The sequence below is a fragment of the Miniopterus schreibersii genome (assembly GCF_964146895.1).
Source record: "Miniopterus schreibersii genome assembly, chromosome: 9".
Taxonomy (NCBI): Eukaryota; Metazoa; Chordata; class Mammalia; order Chiroptera; family Miniopteridae; genus Miniopterus; species Miniopterus schreibersii.
The window spans coordinates 7,935,957-7,954,346 of NC_138118.1; the positions used below are offsets into that span (position 1 = coordinate 7,935,957).

At 41.5% G+C, this 18,390-nt stretch overlaps 1 protein-coding gene across 1 annotated transcript; it reads left to right on the forward strand.

Annotated features, from left to right (window-relative positions):
- Nucleotides 1-7,165: 7,165 nt before the first annotated feature.
- On the forward strand, nt 7,166-17,688 carry MRPS33 (mitochondrial ribosomal protein S33). The gene is made up of 3 exons (XM_081148067.1): nt 7,166-7,255; nt 11,828-12,069; nt 15,018-17,688. The coding sequence occupies exons 2-3, from the start codon at nt 11,855-11,857 to the stop codon at nt 15,121-15,123; spliced, it is 321 nt and encodes a 106-aa protein (XP_081004193.1). The 5' UTR covers nt 7,166-7,255; nt 11,828-11,854; the 3' UTR covers nt 15,124-17,688.
- The last annotated feature ends 702 nt before the right edge of the window (nt 17,689-18,390 follow it).

Genomic DNA, 18,390 nt, shown 5'->3' on the forward strand with positions numbered 1-18,390 from the left:
AAAAGGAGAGAGGGAAAAGTACTGAAGAAGCCAGTACCGGGAAGAATCTATGATGTGCTGGTCATGTGGTGCTTGATTAAGAGAAACTGGCTCAGGGTCCAGAAACAAGAGCACTTTGCTGGAGAAAATCAGAACTAGCTAGAGAAGAACACTTTTCAATCAGACTGGCTTCATTACTCACACGTTCCTTCAACCAATCTGTAAATCCTGACTGAGTTTCTACCAAGGGTCAGGCTTTATACTATCCTTAAGGATACAATAACAGAATACACACAAGCTACCCTATAGGAGCCTAAAGTGGACAATACAAACTAGTAAATAAATAATTACAATATAATGAATGCTATTTTTATATAGCTAGATTCATTGAGCACTTACTCTGGGACAGTCACTATTTTAAGCATATCATGTATCTGAACTTGTTTGCTCTCATAGCGATTTTTGTGAGTTAAGTATCATTATTATTGCCATTTGCCAGGTAAGAAAACTAATGCATATTCTGGACTCAAATCGATTATCAGATACATGTCTTGCAAAAATCGTCTCCCAGTTATGGCTTGCTTCTTTATTTTCTTAACAGTGTACTTCAAAGATCAAAAGTTTTTCAATTTTGATGAAGTAAAATTTATCAACTTTTTCTTTTACGTTTTGTATTTTTTGTGTTCTATCCAAGAAGATTTTTGCCCAACCCAATGTCACAGTAATGTTCCTATATGTTTTCTTAAAGAAATTTTAGAGTTTTGGGTCTTACATTTAGATCTATAGTACATTTTGAGCTTTTGAGTTAATTTTTGCATATGGAAATACAAAGTCTCTGGATTAGAGAACAGACTAGATATTACTCAGAGAACATTGTATCGCCAGGTCTCATGCCCAGTTGCCACAGGGTAATACAGTGAGGGCCCGACATTACCCTGCAGATGCAGCATGGTTAAAACCATAGCGAGGACCCCAAAATCATGAGACTCAGAGTTTATAAAAGGACTGATAAAAAATCTGTGGCAATTTACACCATGGAATACTATGCTGCTAAAAAAAAAGAAGGATCTATTACCCTTTGAGATAGCATGGATGGACCTGGAGATTATTATGCTAGGTGAAATAAGCTAGTCAGAGAAAGACAAGTATCACATGATCTCACTTATATGTGGAATATAATGAACAAAATAAACTGACAAATAAACTAGAACCAGAGACATGGATACATTGAACAGACTGACAGACCTCAGAGGGAAGGCGGGGTCGGGAAGAGATTAACCAAAGAATTTATATGCACATATGCATAACCTATGGATACAGAAAACAGTTTGGGGAAGGCCTGGGGTTGGGTGGGAGCTGGGTGGAGGGAGGCAACGGCGGGGGGGGGGGGGGGAGAAATGGAGGATATCTATAATTCTCTCAACAATAAAGATTTTTTTAAATGCTATTTAAAATAATAAAATGGATAAAAAAAAAAAAAAAAAAGGCCTGATGGCAATCTGCCTTTCCCTTCTCCAGGGAATTGCTTAGAATTAACCCACAGCAGCAGATTCAAGAACAGGGAGCTCAGCCAGCATGGCTCAGCGGTTGAGCGCTGGCCTATGGAACAGAAGATCTCAGTTCAATTCCTGGTCAGGCACGTGCCTGGGTTTCGGGCTTGATCCCCAACAGGGGGAGTGCAGGAGGCAACCGATCAATGACTCTATCTCATCATTGATGTTTCTCTCTCTCCCTTTTCCTTCCTCTCCCTGAAATTAATAAAAACATATTAAAAATAAAGATGGCTGTTCTAAAATATTTTTTTAAAAGCTCAGGATATCCCAAGCAGGATAAATGCAAAGGAAACCAGGCCAGACACATCTAATCAGACTTCAGAACTCCAAAGCTTTTTTCTTAAATCTTGATGGCAAACAGAAAAAAAAAATTTAAATGACACATTACATATAGGGGAACAATTATTTGAATAACTGCTGATTTCTCCTCAGAAACTATGATGAATAGAAGACAGCACAATAATATTTATAAAAGTTAAAAGGAAAAAAAAAAACACCTGTCAACCCAGAATTCCATATTCAGTGAAAATATCCCTCAGGAATGACAGTGAAATAAAGACATTCTCACATGAAGGGAAGATAAGAGAATTCGTCACGAGCAGACCTGTTCTAAGAGAAGTGATGAAAGTTCTTCAGGCTGAAAGGAAATTATACCAGAGGGACACTTGGAACTTCAGGAATGAACGGAGAAACAACAGAAATGGTAACTATCTGGGTAAATATAAGACTCTTTTTCTTCTTTATTTAAAATGTGTATGACTTTTGAGAATAAAAATCAGAATATTCTCTGGTGGGGTTTTCAATATATGTAGATGTACTACTTAAGATGACCACAATATAAAGGGTGCAAGGTAAATGAATTTATACAGTTTGAGGCTTAAAAGAAAGGGCTGGGGAAACCCAGAAAATAAAATACACAGGGAAAAAAAGGCATAGGAGGGTGCAGAGATGTTTTCATGAAACCTACATGCTGTCAAATCCTTTCACAAAAATTTGATATAACACATAATGTGTTGATGTGAGGGCAAATGTATTTAAATTATTTTGATAAAAAGATCACTTGTTCCTACATTGCTAAATTTTATTTCTCCCTTACTTATCAACTTCAAATGCGTCTATATATGTACTGTAGGGTTTTTCTTTGTTTTTTTCCTATAGATTTTTATTGATTTCAGAGAAAGGAATGGAGATAGAGAGAGAGAGAGAGAGAGAGAGAGAAACATCAATGATGAGAGAGATTCATTGATCTGCTGCCTCTTCCACACCCCCGACTGAGGATCGAGCCCGCATCCCAAGCCCGCAACTGGAGCATGTGCCCTGACTGGGAATTGAACCGTGATCTCCTGGATCCTAGGTCAATGCTCAACTGCTGAGCCATGCCCGGCCAGGCTGTACTATAGTTTGATGTGTATTTTTAGAAACTGAGATTACCAAATGTACCTCATGAGCTTAATTATTAAAGGGTACCAAGATTAAAATGATGCACGAACTAATAGAATTAATTTATACATTTTTATAATATCATAAAACCAAGAATAAACCTATATGTTTTCTCTCCTTACTTAATTCACAATAGCAATAAACATAATAAATAAGTATTGCTTATGACTTTGAAGATGATAAAAGGCATGGTACTCCTTTAGTAAGTGTGTCTAGGTGTGTACTTAACTTTGGTTTTCAGCTTTCAGGAATAAATAAGAATCACATATAAAAATTCTGTAATAGTTCTAATCTGTTTTTTTTAAATCATCGTAACATTTTTCCTACACATTTAATGAAGAACGAAAGTATATGCTGTAAAAATTGATCAGTGCACAATCAGACAGGATAACAAACAACAAAACTGTATGACTTACAACAACAAAGCTCATTTCTAACCTAAGCTGCATGCACATTGAGTCTGTGAGTCTGGCAGAACCGAATCTGCTCCTCGTAATCAAGCAGGGGCCCAGGGTGACGGAGCAACGACCCCCGGTGCCAGACGGAAAAGAGCTCTGGAGTTTCACATGGGTGAAGGTGACACTTCACTTCTGTTAATAACTCACTGGCCAGAAAGAGTCACACGGCCTTACCCAATCCCAAAATTACCGTAAAATGCATCCAACCTTATGCCTGGAAAGGGGGAGAATATTTGGTCAACTGTATCAATGATTTTCATAATGTTTTAACCTTTATTGAGTAACACATACCAAACCTAAAATAAAATGATGTATGACTTTTTTTGTAGATTATTGTAACGTGAAACATATGAAAGTCTCTTACAAGAATCCATTTCGAATTTAAAGTAATCAGTGTCACTAACCTCTACTATTTTCAGCTCTTCAAAGTTGCTTTTCTTTCCAGATAATGATACATCCTATGGACAAGTATTGAGACTGGCTGGGGAAAAAAATTGCTTATATTTGAATACGTGGGGGAAAAAATTAAGGGCTCAATACTTTCTTTAGTGCTGGCTTGGCTTTGCTGTCACCAGACTCTCCAGTAACAACGCACTTCCTAACCACAGAGGGTGGAGGAGATGTGATGAGTAAAGGGAATTTACTACTCCCGTGTTCACATTCAGTATATCTGATTTCAGAAAATCACAACAAATATCCACTTACCATATTTCTTACAGCCATACTTCATCCTTATCTGGAATATAGATAAGACAGGAAAAGACGGGAAGCCTAGGGCTTATGGAGCCTTCACTGATCATTAGAGGAAATTTCCCCCAAAGTGTGTTGAACTGTCACTTGGTTTGTCATCCTGGAGGGTTCTACACCCTGCACGAGGGTTACGCCTTTCTTTAGTAAAATGAGAAAAGAACTATTGTAAATGCAGAAGTAGTAGACAAGAACCTACACAGTTCTAGGAACGAGTATTTATAGGGGATCTATACATTAATTTATTTAAAAGAGTAAGTATCCACCTGTCCCTTGGACTATGCCACACAATAAGAACTTGAAGTTGATGTAAGCTTTAATTCTTGCTCTATCTAATGGCAAGGAATATGTGTCATACAATATGATGAATAATGAAATTGCTTACAGAAGAGGGCATTTTACCACAACCTAGAGTAAGAAGTACATTTTACATTATGAAACATATTGTTTCATGAAACAATAATTAGCCTCACTACAAGTGATACACTCTGATATTCCCTATTCTAATGTCTTTGAATGCTGGTGGCAACCTACTAAATTGATTTCATAACCAACTAATGATTCATAGCCCATGACTTTAAAACACTGAGCTATAGCCCTAGCCGGTTTTGCTCAATGGTTAGAGCATCGGCCCTCAGACTGAAGGGTCCCAGGTTCATTTCCAGCCAAGGGCACGTACCTCGGTTGCAGGCTTGATCCCCAGCCCTGGTCGTGGTGCATGTAGAAGGCAACCAATTGATGTGTCTCTCTCACATTCTCACATTGATGTTTCTCTCTCTCTCCCCCCCTCCCTCCCACTCTTTCAGAAAAGCAATGGAAAAAATAACCTCAGATGAGGATATAAATAAATAATAAATAAATAAATATACTGAGCTATATAGAAAATAGAAATATATAAGGCAACCCCTGATTATCAGAAGTGTCCTTAAAGAAGCCTTAGCTTGGAGGTACAAGTGAGTAAAGTGAGGTCTAGAAGTCAACATCCATAGGTTAAATTTTACTCTGTTATGTTAGTTTGCCCACCCTAATATCCACATATTTCCATTGGTCAGTAACAGTTTCTATGGGCCAATATCAGAAGCTTGCTGTTTCCATCGCTGTAGTAGACTGAAAAATATTTCCCAAACATATCAGGTCCTAATCCCTGAAACTTGTAAATACTACTATATATAGAAAAGGGACCTTTGTCAATATGAATTAAGGATCTTGAGGTGGGGAGGTTATCCTGGATTAACCAAGTGCACCCCAAATGCAATTACATGGATCCCTGTAAGAGGGAGATCTGATCCACATAAGAAGAGAAGGCGATGTGAAGAGAAAGCAGAGAGAAACCTGAAAATGCTAGCCTTTAAGGATGGAGTGATATGACCCCAAATCAATGAAGCTGGAAGAGTCAAAGAACTGACTCTGCCCTAGCGCCTCTGCAGGCATCATGGCCCTTTCGACACCTTGATTTTGGCCCAGTGATACTGATTTTGGATTTCCAGCCTCCAGAACAGTGACAGAATAGAGTTTTGTTATTTTAAGCCACAGAGGTTGTGCTATTTTGCTACAGCAGGCTCAGGAAACTAATATGAACCCCATTAACTGTACTAAAAGAGGATCAGAGTGCAAAGTGCCCAGAGTACATGGCCACCTGTAACTTTTTACCTTGCTGTTTAAAGAAAGAGTATGGTAAAAAAATAAATGTTTTCAGAGTAATGGCAGCTTACAGAGATTCACAAACATACTGATGGCACAAATAATAACTAGGTGAAAAGAGAAAAACCAAAAATAGATATACAAAATAGAGCCAACAACAAAGTTTATGCAAATATAATTAAAATAGTTCTTGCCATGAGTCCACTGCAAATTTGGCTCTAAACTTTGTAACAGCCAACATGCAAAGGAAGCCTCCTTCTTTATATGATTCAGTGGCCATTAGATAAAAACAAGCCAACTCCACAGAAACGCAAAAGACAAAGTGACATTTCTACCCAGAACAGTTTTTTGGACTGAGTTATGCAAAATAAGATGAGGGATACTCATTATACCATGTATAAATGTAACTGTAGTAACCTTCTTACACCAGATCCAAGTTTCTATGGCTACTTGTTATATCATAGCATAACAGAATCTCAAAACTTAACTTGATTAAAGCAAATTCTGTAGCACAGATTGATATCAAAACATAAAATTCTATAGGAGGGAAGAGGGTGTCAACAGAATACCTCCTAGGTTTATGAGTCAGTGATTTGCCTTATTGATGGGGTACATTTTAGAGTATTTATGAAAGACCTTGAATAATGCTCAGAAAATAAGTAGTAGTCTCAGCCAAACTATCACACATGCAATAAATGTTTCATACAATGTCTATGGGATATGGCTTTGCTTGAGAGTAGATTGAGTATGGAAAGAAACACGTGTCGAGTTTCTACTACCTGCCAAGCAGGGTCTGGGTAACAACTGGGGAGTCAGATAAACACCCCATCCCTATCCCTGAAGAAGCACCCAGGCCAGTCGGGGAGAGGAACACTGAGGGCTCCAAATAGCGCCCTTAATCCAGCAAGGCGGTATCAAGAATGGCCTTCTGCACGTGATACTATTAGAAAATGAGTGGACAGGCGGAAGGAAAGGTGCATGGCACCCCATGCGGGTCAGAAGACTCTTCAGTCCCTAGAGTCAAGGCCTAGGGTGGATGAAGAGAGAAAGAAAACACCCAGAAAGAGGAGGGAAAGAAACAAGAAACTGCAGTTCACCCTCCACCACAAGGCGCACACACACACACACAGCCACTGCTGCAGAGGTCTGGGGGGCAGCTGTGCAGCCATTTCCAGCCCGACCGCGAGCGAGCCCTGCACACCTTACGGGACAGCCAGCCCCCTCCTCCCACACCGCCGTCTCCTCGGTCGCCCGCACGCCGCCTCACTGCGCAGGCGCCCCGTCGCTAGCTCTTCCGGATGTCCCACGAGAGTTCCCCTCTAGCCCCACGCTTTCGTTTCTCTACTGCTCTCCGCCGCCGTCGCCCGCGAGCCTCGGCGCCGGGCGGGGGGCGGGCCTTCCGGCCGCGGGCGCGCGGGAGAGGAAGGTGACCGCTAGGTAAGGCTGCCGCGGCGTCCGCGGGGGTCCGCGGTGCGGGGGGGCGGGGCGCGGCGTGCACAACCTTTTAGGGTCTCCCAGAACAGGAGGAGTCCGTTCGTTTTTAAGCGGCTTGGAGGTTTCTCCGGTATCACGCCAACAGCTTGGCCTGTTGCTGCGTAAATTGGGGCGTTTTCCACACGAAGGGCCCCGGCGTCCTTTCCTCCCCGGCGCAGTTACTGTCTCCCGATTCGGTAGCTTTCAAGGCTCCGTTTCTCTGCTCGGCACGTGGCTTTTTGCACCGCGTGGGGCGTGCAGGTTAATTTTGTTACCAGCTTAAGAAAGATAGAATAAAGCGATATTTAAGGGAAATCTCGGCCAATTCAGCGTCAGTGGACTTCGACACCGTTCCTTCCATCACAGGCAGGCGTGATCTGTTCTTGTTGAACCGAATAAAGCTGATGCCTGTTCAGAGGCATTCGTGTCTCTGCGACCCAGTAAAATAATCGGCGCCGGGCTTTAAAAACAGTTAAGGCACCGGGTTTCGGTGGTTTTCCTGTGGGCACGTGCGCGCAGTGTGCGCGTTCCCTGAGGCTGGTGCTTCTTAGGGCAGGCGCTGCGCCCTGAGTTTTGCGGGGCAGCCTCCCGACGCCGGAGGTAGTGCAACTGTCCTCAGGTGGTACAACTGTCCTCGGGTGGTACAACTGTCCTCGGGTGGCAGGTGAGAAAACGGAGGCCGAGAATGCGGTAGGTGCTGCTACAAACACCGCCTGGCCATTAGAGCGCAGAGGCCAAATTCCGACCGGATTGTCTGCTCCAAAGCTGGTGCTCAACTCCAGCCGCTGGTTTTTGAGAAACTGGAGAAAGCTCTGTCCCCAGCAGGTTTTACACACATGTGCACTCACGTGTCAGCATATTTTTAAAGTTCCACGGGATTCACCACGCTGAGGGATATCCAGGCTAAGAGCTCCTCCGCTTTTCAAAGGAAAAAAGGCCAACCTAATCCAGAGCCAGTGTTAAACAACGAACCTGACCTTCTAAGTGCCTGAGACCTGTCAGAAAGAGCAAAGAAACTTGCCCTTTTATGCCAAAGTAGAAATAGGGGGATTTTCTTGTGTGGGCGTAACGTGTTTGAGTAATTTGGTTTTGCTTAGCATTTTCAATTCCAGTTAGTGTTTCTTCGTTGTACTGTTTTCTTTAGTTCACGTTTAAAGAAAAGTGATTTAATTTTACCCCCTCAGCATGGCTTCATGAAAATAAAAGTCTAATTGACATGTAAATTATTTGCCTTTTACTTTAATGCCTTTAACAGGGTCTTCGTAGTTTTTCTGTTTGTTTTTTTAATCCTTGCCTGGGGATATTTTTTCCATTGCTTTTCAGAAGGAGTAGAAGGGGGAGAGAGAGAGAGAAACATCCATTGGTTGCCTCCCAAACTCGCCCCAACCAGGGCAGGGGATGGAGCCCTTGGCCGGAATCAAACCAGAACCCTTCAGTCCTCGGACTGAGGCTCTAACTACTGAGCCAAGCTGACTAGGGTTCATCGTATTTTTTTAAAGATAAAATTGAAAGAATCCATAAATAGGCATACCAGGGTCCTGAAAAGTCCTAAATAAGGCTTTCAATTTTTTTTTTTTTTTTTCATTTAAAGCTAGTAAAAAGTGGCAGTTTGCCAGTCTTAGAACCAGTATTTATGGACAGCAGAACTTTTTCGCTGTTTTAGCCTAATGGGGAAAAAAGAACACCAAGCTCCTCTGCCATTCTTAACCAGACACATATGTGCTATGTGAAAGGAGACTACAAAGCAGTAATTATTATAACCATTTCAGTGTCCTTCTATTTAGCAAATGGTTCTCTGTTTCTAGTTAGGGATTCAGGTTTGAAAAGACTTACTCCCTTTCTCCATCATTAAAGTTTTAGGACTTGGATTTTGCGATACAGCCCTGTTCCAATAGATTCTAATGAGACCTTATGATTATAAGCTGTGTGTCCCAATAACTTGCTACATTCTAAAGTGGGCATGGAAGTAATTTAGCATCCTGTGGTAGCTTCAATGACCAATGTCTTAATGTCCTTCTGGCTATCTGTCAAGTTACCAAGGTACTGGTCCCCTCCCCTATGTCTCTCTGGCTGTCAGTCTTTGTAAGTGAGGATATTATCCCAGAGAGGTACAAGTCTAATTGCATGGAGTATGTATCTCTTTTGTTTTGCATAATTAAATGAGGACAGGAATAAACAAATGTGTCTGTATGGAACAAATGAGAACATATGAGCACCAACTTACCAACAGGTTTAGATTTTTTTTTAAGTGAATGCCATTTACTGAGTGCTACTGTCTTAATTATTTCTCACAATAGTCCTGCAAGCTTTGTTTTCCTAAAAGGAAACTCAGATTTAGAGGAAATAGGTTGGGGATAACAACCTAGCTAATAGTTCCTAGGCCACCTTACAAATAATTGATTGTGGAAGTATCATGCAATTGCAACAAAAGTCTATTCTAATACCATAATAGTAATTTCGCAAAGTAATTAAAGATGATTAAGAAATAGTTTGGTTTTTTTATCTGATGTTTGGAAAGACATAACTGTAGAGGTGGGAAGCAGAGAAAAGATAAAGCATGCTTAAACTACGATAAAACATAGCTCCTGAAGGCAACTTCTGGACATATGCAAGGCCTTTAGAGGTTTAAAGTACTGATTTGCTAACTATTTTCTATTTATACATTAAACCAGCCATTTACAACATTTTTCATCTCATGGCACACCAAAAAAATATATTTTTGCCCATCTGACAAAAAATAGGTATAATTTTGATTCATTCACACTGGATGGCTATTGTGTTGGCGGTTGTCATTTTTTTATTTGACAATCCAAGGGAAAAGAGATTAGTGCCCCTGACTAAATAGTCAGGTTTTGCATGTTTTACAAATTCTTGTGGCAACACCAGTTGAAAATCACTGCATTAAACAATTAATGACTTTTTTCCTCATTGATGAAAATATAACCCCAAGCCATCCCATCCATATAATGGAGTAAGAGTTGGGAGAGGTGAACCTGGAAACTGCACAATGGAGTAAGAGTTGGGAGAGAAGTGAACCTGGAAACTGGGCAGTGGAGTAAGAGTTGGGAGAGAAGTGCACCTGGAAACTGGGCAGTGGAGTAAGAGTTGGGAGAGAAGTGCACCTGAAAACTGGGCACGCTGAAAGCAAAAGGAAAAAGAGCAAGATTTGCACAAATCCCAGGTTTTGGGGATGGAGGAAAGGCAGAGAGACCTTGGATCTGACAGTTCTCTCGTTGCTGGCCTTCAGGTGGCACTATTGGCCCAAGATTGCATGGTTGGTTTGAGAATGGTAAATGGTTTGAGATGGACCAATCTGAAGTTGGTTTGAGGCCAGCCTCTGCTCTTTCAGTGGATCTTGATGTAGACATGAAATAGCCCTTAATTTAAACACTGGTTCTATTGTTTGTTTGTTTTTCTTGCATGAGCTTTTTTGAAATTTACTTGGCACCGTTCCTGTTTAGGAGAGTTTTTTGTCTATTTCTCCCACTGGTCTTTCAAAATAGGTTGATGACTTTTTTCTGTTTGGAGATCAACTCCTTTTCATCCCAGCTGAACTATCCCCCAGGATAGGCCTCTTAGCAAAGATTCTCATCTCACTATGTACAAAAATGTCGCATAAATTAGCATATTCCACCAGTAGTTACCCCTACACCTTAACTGGAATGGAATAAGATAGTTATTCCACCAGCAACATTCTTGATTGTTATATGTCACCTATATAATTTCTGCGTATTACAGATATCATTTATATACCTTTTTCAACATTCTCTGCCTCTGAAGAAAAAGTTACTGTTTTCAGCTAGTAAGAACTTAACTAGCTTGCAGTAAAGCAGAATATGTAAGATGGAAGATAAGACGGGTAATATCACAATTCCCAAGTGCCCTCTGTTCAGGAATAAAATGAATCTTTTGAGCTCATTTTGTTTCTATAAGACTCCTTACTGTCTCTGTTTGTTTTTCCCAAACGGCTCTCAGTCTCTAGGCAGAATTCAATCCAGCAACCTAGAGGCTAAATGACCTCATAACTCATTAGCAGTTCTCAGCCATCTGGAGCCCTTGAGGAGATCAGTGTTCAAAGGGCTGATAATAAAGACAACAGCGTAATTATTTCTCTGCCATGATTAAACCTTTAGATGGCAAGCAGTCAGCATATTTATTCTGCAGAGTGCTTAGGTGGGTGTTTTCTGCAGGTATAATAATGCTGTGGTAGGAAAACTTGTTTCTCTGCCCTCATCTAGCCTACAAATAGGTAAACTAACCATCAGTAAATAACCTATTGAATCACAAAATAGTTCATTGTAAAAAGGTCAGTAGAGCAAGGGAGCAATAGTATGTGAACACCAAATGTAAAAATTGCAAATGTAAAACATGAAAAGGAAACAGCCACTTGGACTGTGGATATATCTCAACTCCCAGGCATGTCCTGCCAACAGCATGGACAGATTTACATGTGACTTGCTGTGTTTTCATTTTCTAAAGTGTTCATTCGGTAACCTGGGAATTTCTCACACCTGTTTGTCGTCTTATCTTCTGTAGGGACTCTTCCTCCTTGCTGCCCTCAAAATGTCTTCACTTTCAGAATATGCCTTGCGCATGTCTCGTCTGAGTGCCCGGCTGTTTGGTGAAGTTGCCAGGCCCACTGATTCCAAATCCATGAAAGTGGTGAAACTCTTCAGTGAGCAGCCTTTGGCCAAGAGGAAGGAGACTTATGACTGGTATCCAAATCACAACACTTATTTTGCGCTCATGGGGATACTGCGTTTTTATGGCCTCTACAGGTAATGACAAAAAAACAAAGAGCAACCTGTAAGAGATTTTTGTAGTAGATCAGAAAAGGGAAAAAAAACAGCCTTTCTGTCTTTATAGTTTTGTGGTTCTTATAATAGTGCCCAGGTAGTTCAAAAAGTACAGTTTGGGGCAGAGGCAGGGACAGGAGGCTTTCAAAATATCCATGATGGACATACCAAAAATAACAGGAAGCATGCACTTATACCGTGACTTAACATTGACTGGATATTGAGCTACAGAGAGATGTTTAATTAGTCATTAAGAACACTCTTGGCGGATGCAGAAGACTAGTCCAAACGCTGAGCAGGTCAGTCAGATGAAGAGAGTCCCTGCCCATGGCCCATCTGCTTCCTAGCTGTTGTGGGGGAGCCTCCATTCTTTCCTTGGGGTAGTTTTGCTGGAGTTCCTTTTGCCTTCCACCCTCTCCTGGCATTTTTAGTTGGTACCCATTTGATATACTGACGTGGCCTGAGTGAGCTGGAGTTTACCTTTAAGCGTAGCATGTAATCGGTGTTCTAGTAGAGTAACGGTGTCTGATGGTAGAGCGGTAGGCTCTTTCCACCATGCAGTTGTATGTTTAAGGATGTATAGGAAGTGGGAGCTTAGGGCTGTACATGACTCTAGAGAGAAAACACATCAAATACCTATGTGATCGTTTTCTTTAAAAAAAGGCTTAATTACCAAACTAATATGTGCTCATTATAAAAGAATTCTAACAGTGAATAATTGTATAAAGTTAAAATGCCTACTTATTTTTCATTTAACTTGTTTTAATTGGGCTTCTCTTAGGGCAACAAGACAAAAATTAATTTGGAACTGTTCACTCTAATGTAATAAAATTACTAGTTCATTCCAGATAGCTGCATTCATTTATCCAACAGATATATTTTTTTAAGTACCTTCCATGTGTGGACACTTCAGATGGGCACAAGGGAGCAGCAGTGAACAAAATAGGATAGGTTTTCTTAGTTAATATATTATTACAGATTATAATCCATGCATATTTGAACTTCTGGAATGGCTTTGGGGGCAGTTTCCCTTGCCATTAGTGTGGGCTCAGAAAATAAAAATTAATTTTATTATGACCCAAAAGAAAACATCCGCTTGGAAGGCAGATCTCCTGAGTAGAAAATTATAACCCATAACAAAATTACATTCGGCTACTGGAATGTACCTGTTTGCTGCCACTCTCCATTTGTTTGGAAAGTAAAGCCTTGACTGCCTTTGAGGACAGGGAAGAAACACTTAGCATTTTGTTCTCCACGGAAAAGCACAATTATTTTCACATATTTGGCTATGGTAAATGGTGCCTCGAACATAAGGCTGACTATGGCATAGGGCAGGATGAGACTAGATAGCCTCCAATAAAGAAAACATTACTCCAAGGCCTGCACGGGGAGGGAAGCACAGGTTCTCCAAACAGCGACCCATTCGGTCTAGGAGGCGCTTGGGGCTTTTCACCCACAGAGACAAAGACCCCTGCCTTTGGAGCTTTCCTTCTGGCTGGGGGTGGATGGGAATGAGGGAGGGAGTGTAGAAGAGGGGGGAAACATAGTAAATAAGTAAATTATGTGGTATGTTACAAAGTTGGAGGTCTATGGAGGGGAAAAAAGTAGTAGAGCCAGCTGGGCAGGATCAGGGTGCTGGCAGGACACTCGGTGGGCAGGGAGCAGACGGGTCACAGTATTAAATAGGACAGTCAGGGTTTGCCTCATTGAGATGTGGTTTAAGCTGAGACTTGAAGGTGATGAGTGATCCTAGTGGAACCTGGGGAAGAGCTTTCAAAGCAGAAGCAAGAGCAGAGCAAAGGCCCTGAGGCAGCTGTGCACCTGGTGTGTACCAAGAGCAGCACAGACCAAGGGGTGAACAGTAGGACTGCAGGCAGGTCACTAAGGGCTCTGAGGGCCATGGGAAGGACTCTGGCTTTTGCTCTGGGTGAAATGGGGAGCCATTTGCAGGGTTGTGAAAAGAGGAGTAACATGATGTGACTTATTATAAGAATTACTCTGGCTGCTCTGTCGAAAATAGATTATTTGGGGCAATCATAGCAAATCCAAGAGGTCTGCTGTGTCCATCATGTTCATGGACTGAAACAGCATATCCTATAAAATCACTTTTTTAAAACAGCCTAGGGAGTTAAAAATTGGCCAACAAACCCCTCTCTCACATAATTCATGTGCCATTATTATCCACACTTTACAGATGAAGAGACTAAGACTCAGAGAGGGAAGGTCACTTATCCAAGGTCACACAACTACTAAATGATGGAGCTGTGATGTGAACCCAGGTTCAGATGGGTTCCAGAGCTTATATATTTAAACACCTTACTGTTTGTTCTTCAGGTATTTGATCATAAAACACAGACATTTTTATACACCATAGGCAGTCTTCATCTTACACCACCCCATCATGTGCACACACAGTCCTGGCTGCCTTGATCTCTAGAGTGCCTGTCTTTTTAATTGGCTTCCATCTGCCTGCGCCTTTCCCCTACAGCCTTTTGGTGTGAATTATCTACTGCCATCAAGGCAGCTTCCTCCACACCGTTCCTCCTTGTCGTAGGTGCTAATTCCCAGGACTCTCGAAGTCTCTAAGTATTGAAGTTTTTACCCACTTTCTGCTCCTCTCAGTGTTTGTGTTAGTGTTATAGGGAAATTCGGGGTAATTAATAGTGTTGTATCCCAATTACATGGGTTTACATGGCTGGCCTAGGAATTAACTGCGATTTGTGACATTGTTTCTATGAAGGGAAACTGTGACTTAGAAGTGAACTTTTGGAATACAGGGTACCTGGATGTTGGGGACCCCTGTCCTTTCTTTTCACCAAGCTTTGTAGAAACCAGGGATTAATTACAGGAACTATCTAAGGCAACAGTGCTAGACTGGTGTGCTCTTCCAATCTGTAAAATACTGGCTTGTTTTTTCTCTCTCCATTTAGAGATGAGCATCAGGACTTCAAGGAGGAGCAGATGCGTCTGAAGAAGCTTCGTGGAAAGGGGAAACCAAGGAAAGGAGAAGGGAAGAGAGCAGCAAAAAAGAAATAGTGTTGGTCAGTCCAGAGAGAGACCTCCTCCTCAGCGACTGAGAGCAGAAGCAAGAGTATTTATTCTTTCCCCATGTTGGATGAGTGTAGGCATCCTGAGCTGAAGGGTATTTGGAGGAACACAGTCATCTCCATGGTGAAGTCTGATCCAGCTGAAGTGTGACTGGTTTCTTGAACACATTCTAGTTCTGCAAAGTTATTTTGGCCTTGGTTTTGTAATCTGAGGTATACCTCATTCCCTAAAGAAATGAATGCACAGAATTGTTGGACGGCTTGTTGGGGTGAGAGTGGGATGTTGGGGAAGGGGAGGGAAACATTAAAAAAGCACCCTGTAGTCTCCTTGTTACTCCCTCTTGCTTCCTCCTGTCTTTGATGTCTGGCTTTTCAGCCACTGTCTCCACTACCAAGCTCACAAACTTTATGTGCCTCTCCACCTGCTCCTTTGAGAATATCTAGTAAGAGAGTATATACCTGGTAAGAGTATTAAGTATCTGCTGTATACAAGGTACTGGGGTGCTGGTAATACAGTGATTAGCAAGAGAAACAGTCCCTACCTGATAGGACTTTCAGGCCAGTGGGAGAGGCTAATATTACCTGATTACATAAATACAATTGTACTAAATGCTACAAAGGAAAAATCCAGACTTCTAGGAGATGGTGGATGGGTTGATGGATTGATCCAGAGAGAGCAAGAGCCCAAACCTCAGTGGGGAGTTTAAAGAAGGCCTCCCTAAAGAGACGATACTTAAGCTGGCTCTGCAGGGTGAATAGAGTGGGGCAGAAGAAAAATGATGGGAAAAGTGTTTGAGGCACAGAGAACAGCTAAGGTAAGAAGTTGTCCTGTTCAAGGAATTGGAGAGAGACCACTAACTAGTGGTGGTTGGTCATAAGGAAATGGACAGAGGTCAGATCATGAAGGCCTTTTGCAAGTTCTGTGAAGAAACTTGGACTTCACCAGAGATCAGAGTGTGTGAGGTGTTATTTCTCTGAGAGATGGCTGTTGTATACATTTGAGTAACTAGCTGCTCATTTTATTGTAGTCTAGCAGTGAGCCTCTAGTGAGGTTGTGAGGGCTTCTCTGATTTTTTTTTTCCAAGAGTTGCTCTGAAGATCTCTAGCACTGTATAGTAAATTTTTTTACATACTTTTTTTTATGTTTTTATTGTGGTAAAAAACAGAATTTACCATCTTAACCACTTAACCTATTTCTACCTCTCTCTCTCGGGGAAGGAGAGCACCGTGCACAGGCCAGAGCATGTATAGCAGCTACGATTTTCTTTCCCTGCAACTTTAGAACTATTGACAATAACTCCCTTGTGAATAATTCCTGAACTAGTAAGAATCCCTCTACATATGTTTAGGTAAATGACATTTTCAAAAGATACATAATCCAGATGGTATGCCCAGGGCCTATATTATAGTTGATAAAAATAAAATACTACAAAAATTGGATGATTTGTATCTGATAGATGTGAATTCCAGCAGAAGCTGAGAATCCATGTAGAACTGTTTCCAGAGCACCTCCACGTGCCTGACATGCTGGTTGTAGAAGACACAGCCGAATAGACTTAGTCTGTAAAACTGAATGAGCATGTGCGTGTTATAAAATATTGCCAAGATCTCAAGGATTTGTTTGGGAAAGTGCAGGCGCACTATTGGCCAGTGCACCTGAGCCTGGTGGATGGATGACCACCCCAGAATGCTGGGCTGAACAACAGGCTTGCGGCCTGAACCCGGTGCCGAACATCCCAGGGGTGGTCTGGTTTATATTGTCCCCAGCTTTTGGAGAAGGCCTGCATTAGAGGGGCTTAGGAGAATTAACCCGTTACTTTAAAGAGAGTATATAGATACCAACAGCCAACCTGAGTCAGAAAACACAGACTCGGTGGTTGGTCCCCTGACAGACCCAGAGCCTGCAGGGAGCCTTAGCACTGCTTGACAGGAAGTTTGTGGACAACCCTGCGGAGGATGAGTGTGCCACTGCTCTGTGCCGAAAGAAACTAAAGTTAAAGCGTACTTACGTAAGCTGTACCCTAAAACCAGCTGATAAAGTAAGCACTGTGTGACTCAAAGCAACCTATCCTGAACGGTGGGACAGATGACAGATGGTAAGAGGAAAGAGTTCACCTTGACGCCATGGAAGCAACACATTTCAGGAGACAGTGGCTAAGGGTTAGGACATGGACCAAGTAGTCAGAAAAAGCACTTAGCTGTAGGGTAGGCTGGCCAGATTGTTTCATTGGAGTGCTCTTGTCAAGACCAAAACTATTTGTTTTCCCTCTGATGTTTGGTATTTTGTGTGCATGAGGATTTTCCCCTTGATTTCAGTGGCATAATAAAAAGAGACTGGGCTTTGGATTCAAAAGTCATGAGTTTATGGCATAGTTCTACCACTGGCTATGTGGCCTTATGTCACTTGTCTTCTCTGAACCTCTTTCTGCCTCTAAAATCATGATAATACTAATTCACACATATTTGTGAAAAGTACTATGTAAATTGTAAAAGGTTAATCAAATACAGGATATCCCAAAATATATATATACACACTTAAACAGCTGATACCTCAGTTTTGAAAATGAAATGTATTTTAATATACAGTTATTTGTATAACTAGAAAGGATCGACTGTGTCTTACTAGCAGATTTTTTCCAAGGCAGAGTTGACAAATACCTGCTAAAAATACAAAGTTCTCCACATTTACATGCAGCATGATAGATTCAGGAAGAAGCAGGTGGGAGATGAATTTTATTATTTATTTAATCATGGGGTCTAGAAACTCATTTTTTAAAAAGCATCTCATACAGACATACCTCAGAGATACTGCGAGTTCAATTCCAGACCACCACAAATTATGGCAAAAAAGTGAGTCAGTCCTTTTGTTGGTGAAGGGTCTTGCCTTCAATTTGTAAAAAAACATCTGTGACACCCAATAAGGCAAAGCATGATAAAACAAAGTGTGCCTCTGTGTGTGTGTGTGTGTGTGTGTGTGTGTGTACAGACACGACACCCAATAAGGCAAAGCATGATAAAACAAAGTGTGCCTGTGTGTGTGTGTGTGTGTGTGTGTGTACAGACACACACACATACAATCTTATTTATGAAGCACCTTCCATGAAAGCCTAAGTCAAAATTTTAAATTCCAACCTCTACCTTTTTCCTCTTACCTTGCACATTTCCCCCAAAGCTTCTAAGTGCCTGATTTTAAAGATTTAGAGACAGGAACAAACTTCAAGAGCAATGCCCAGCCGGGCATGGCTCACCAGTTGAG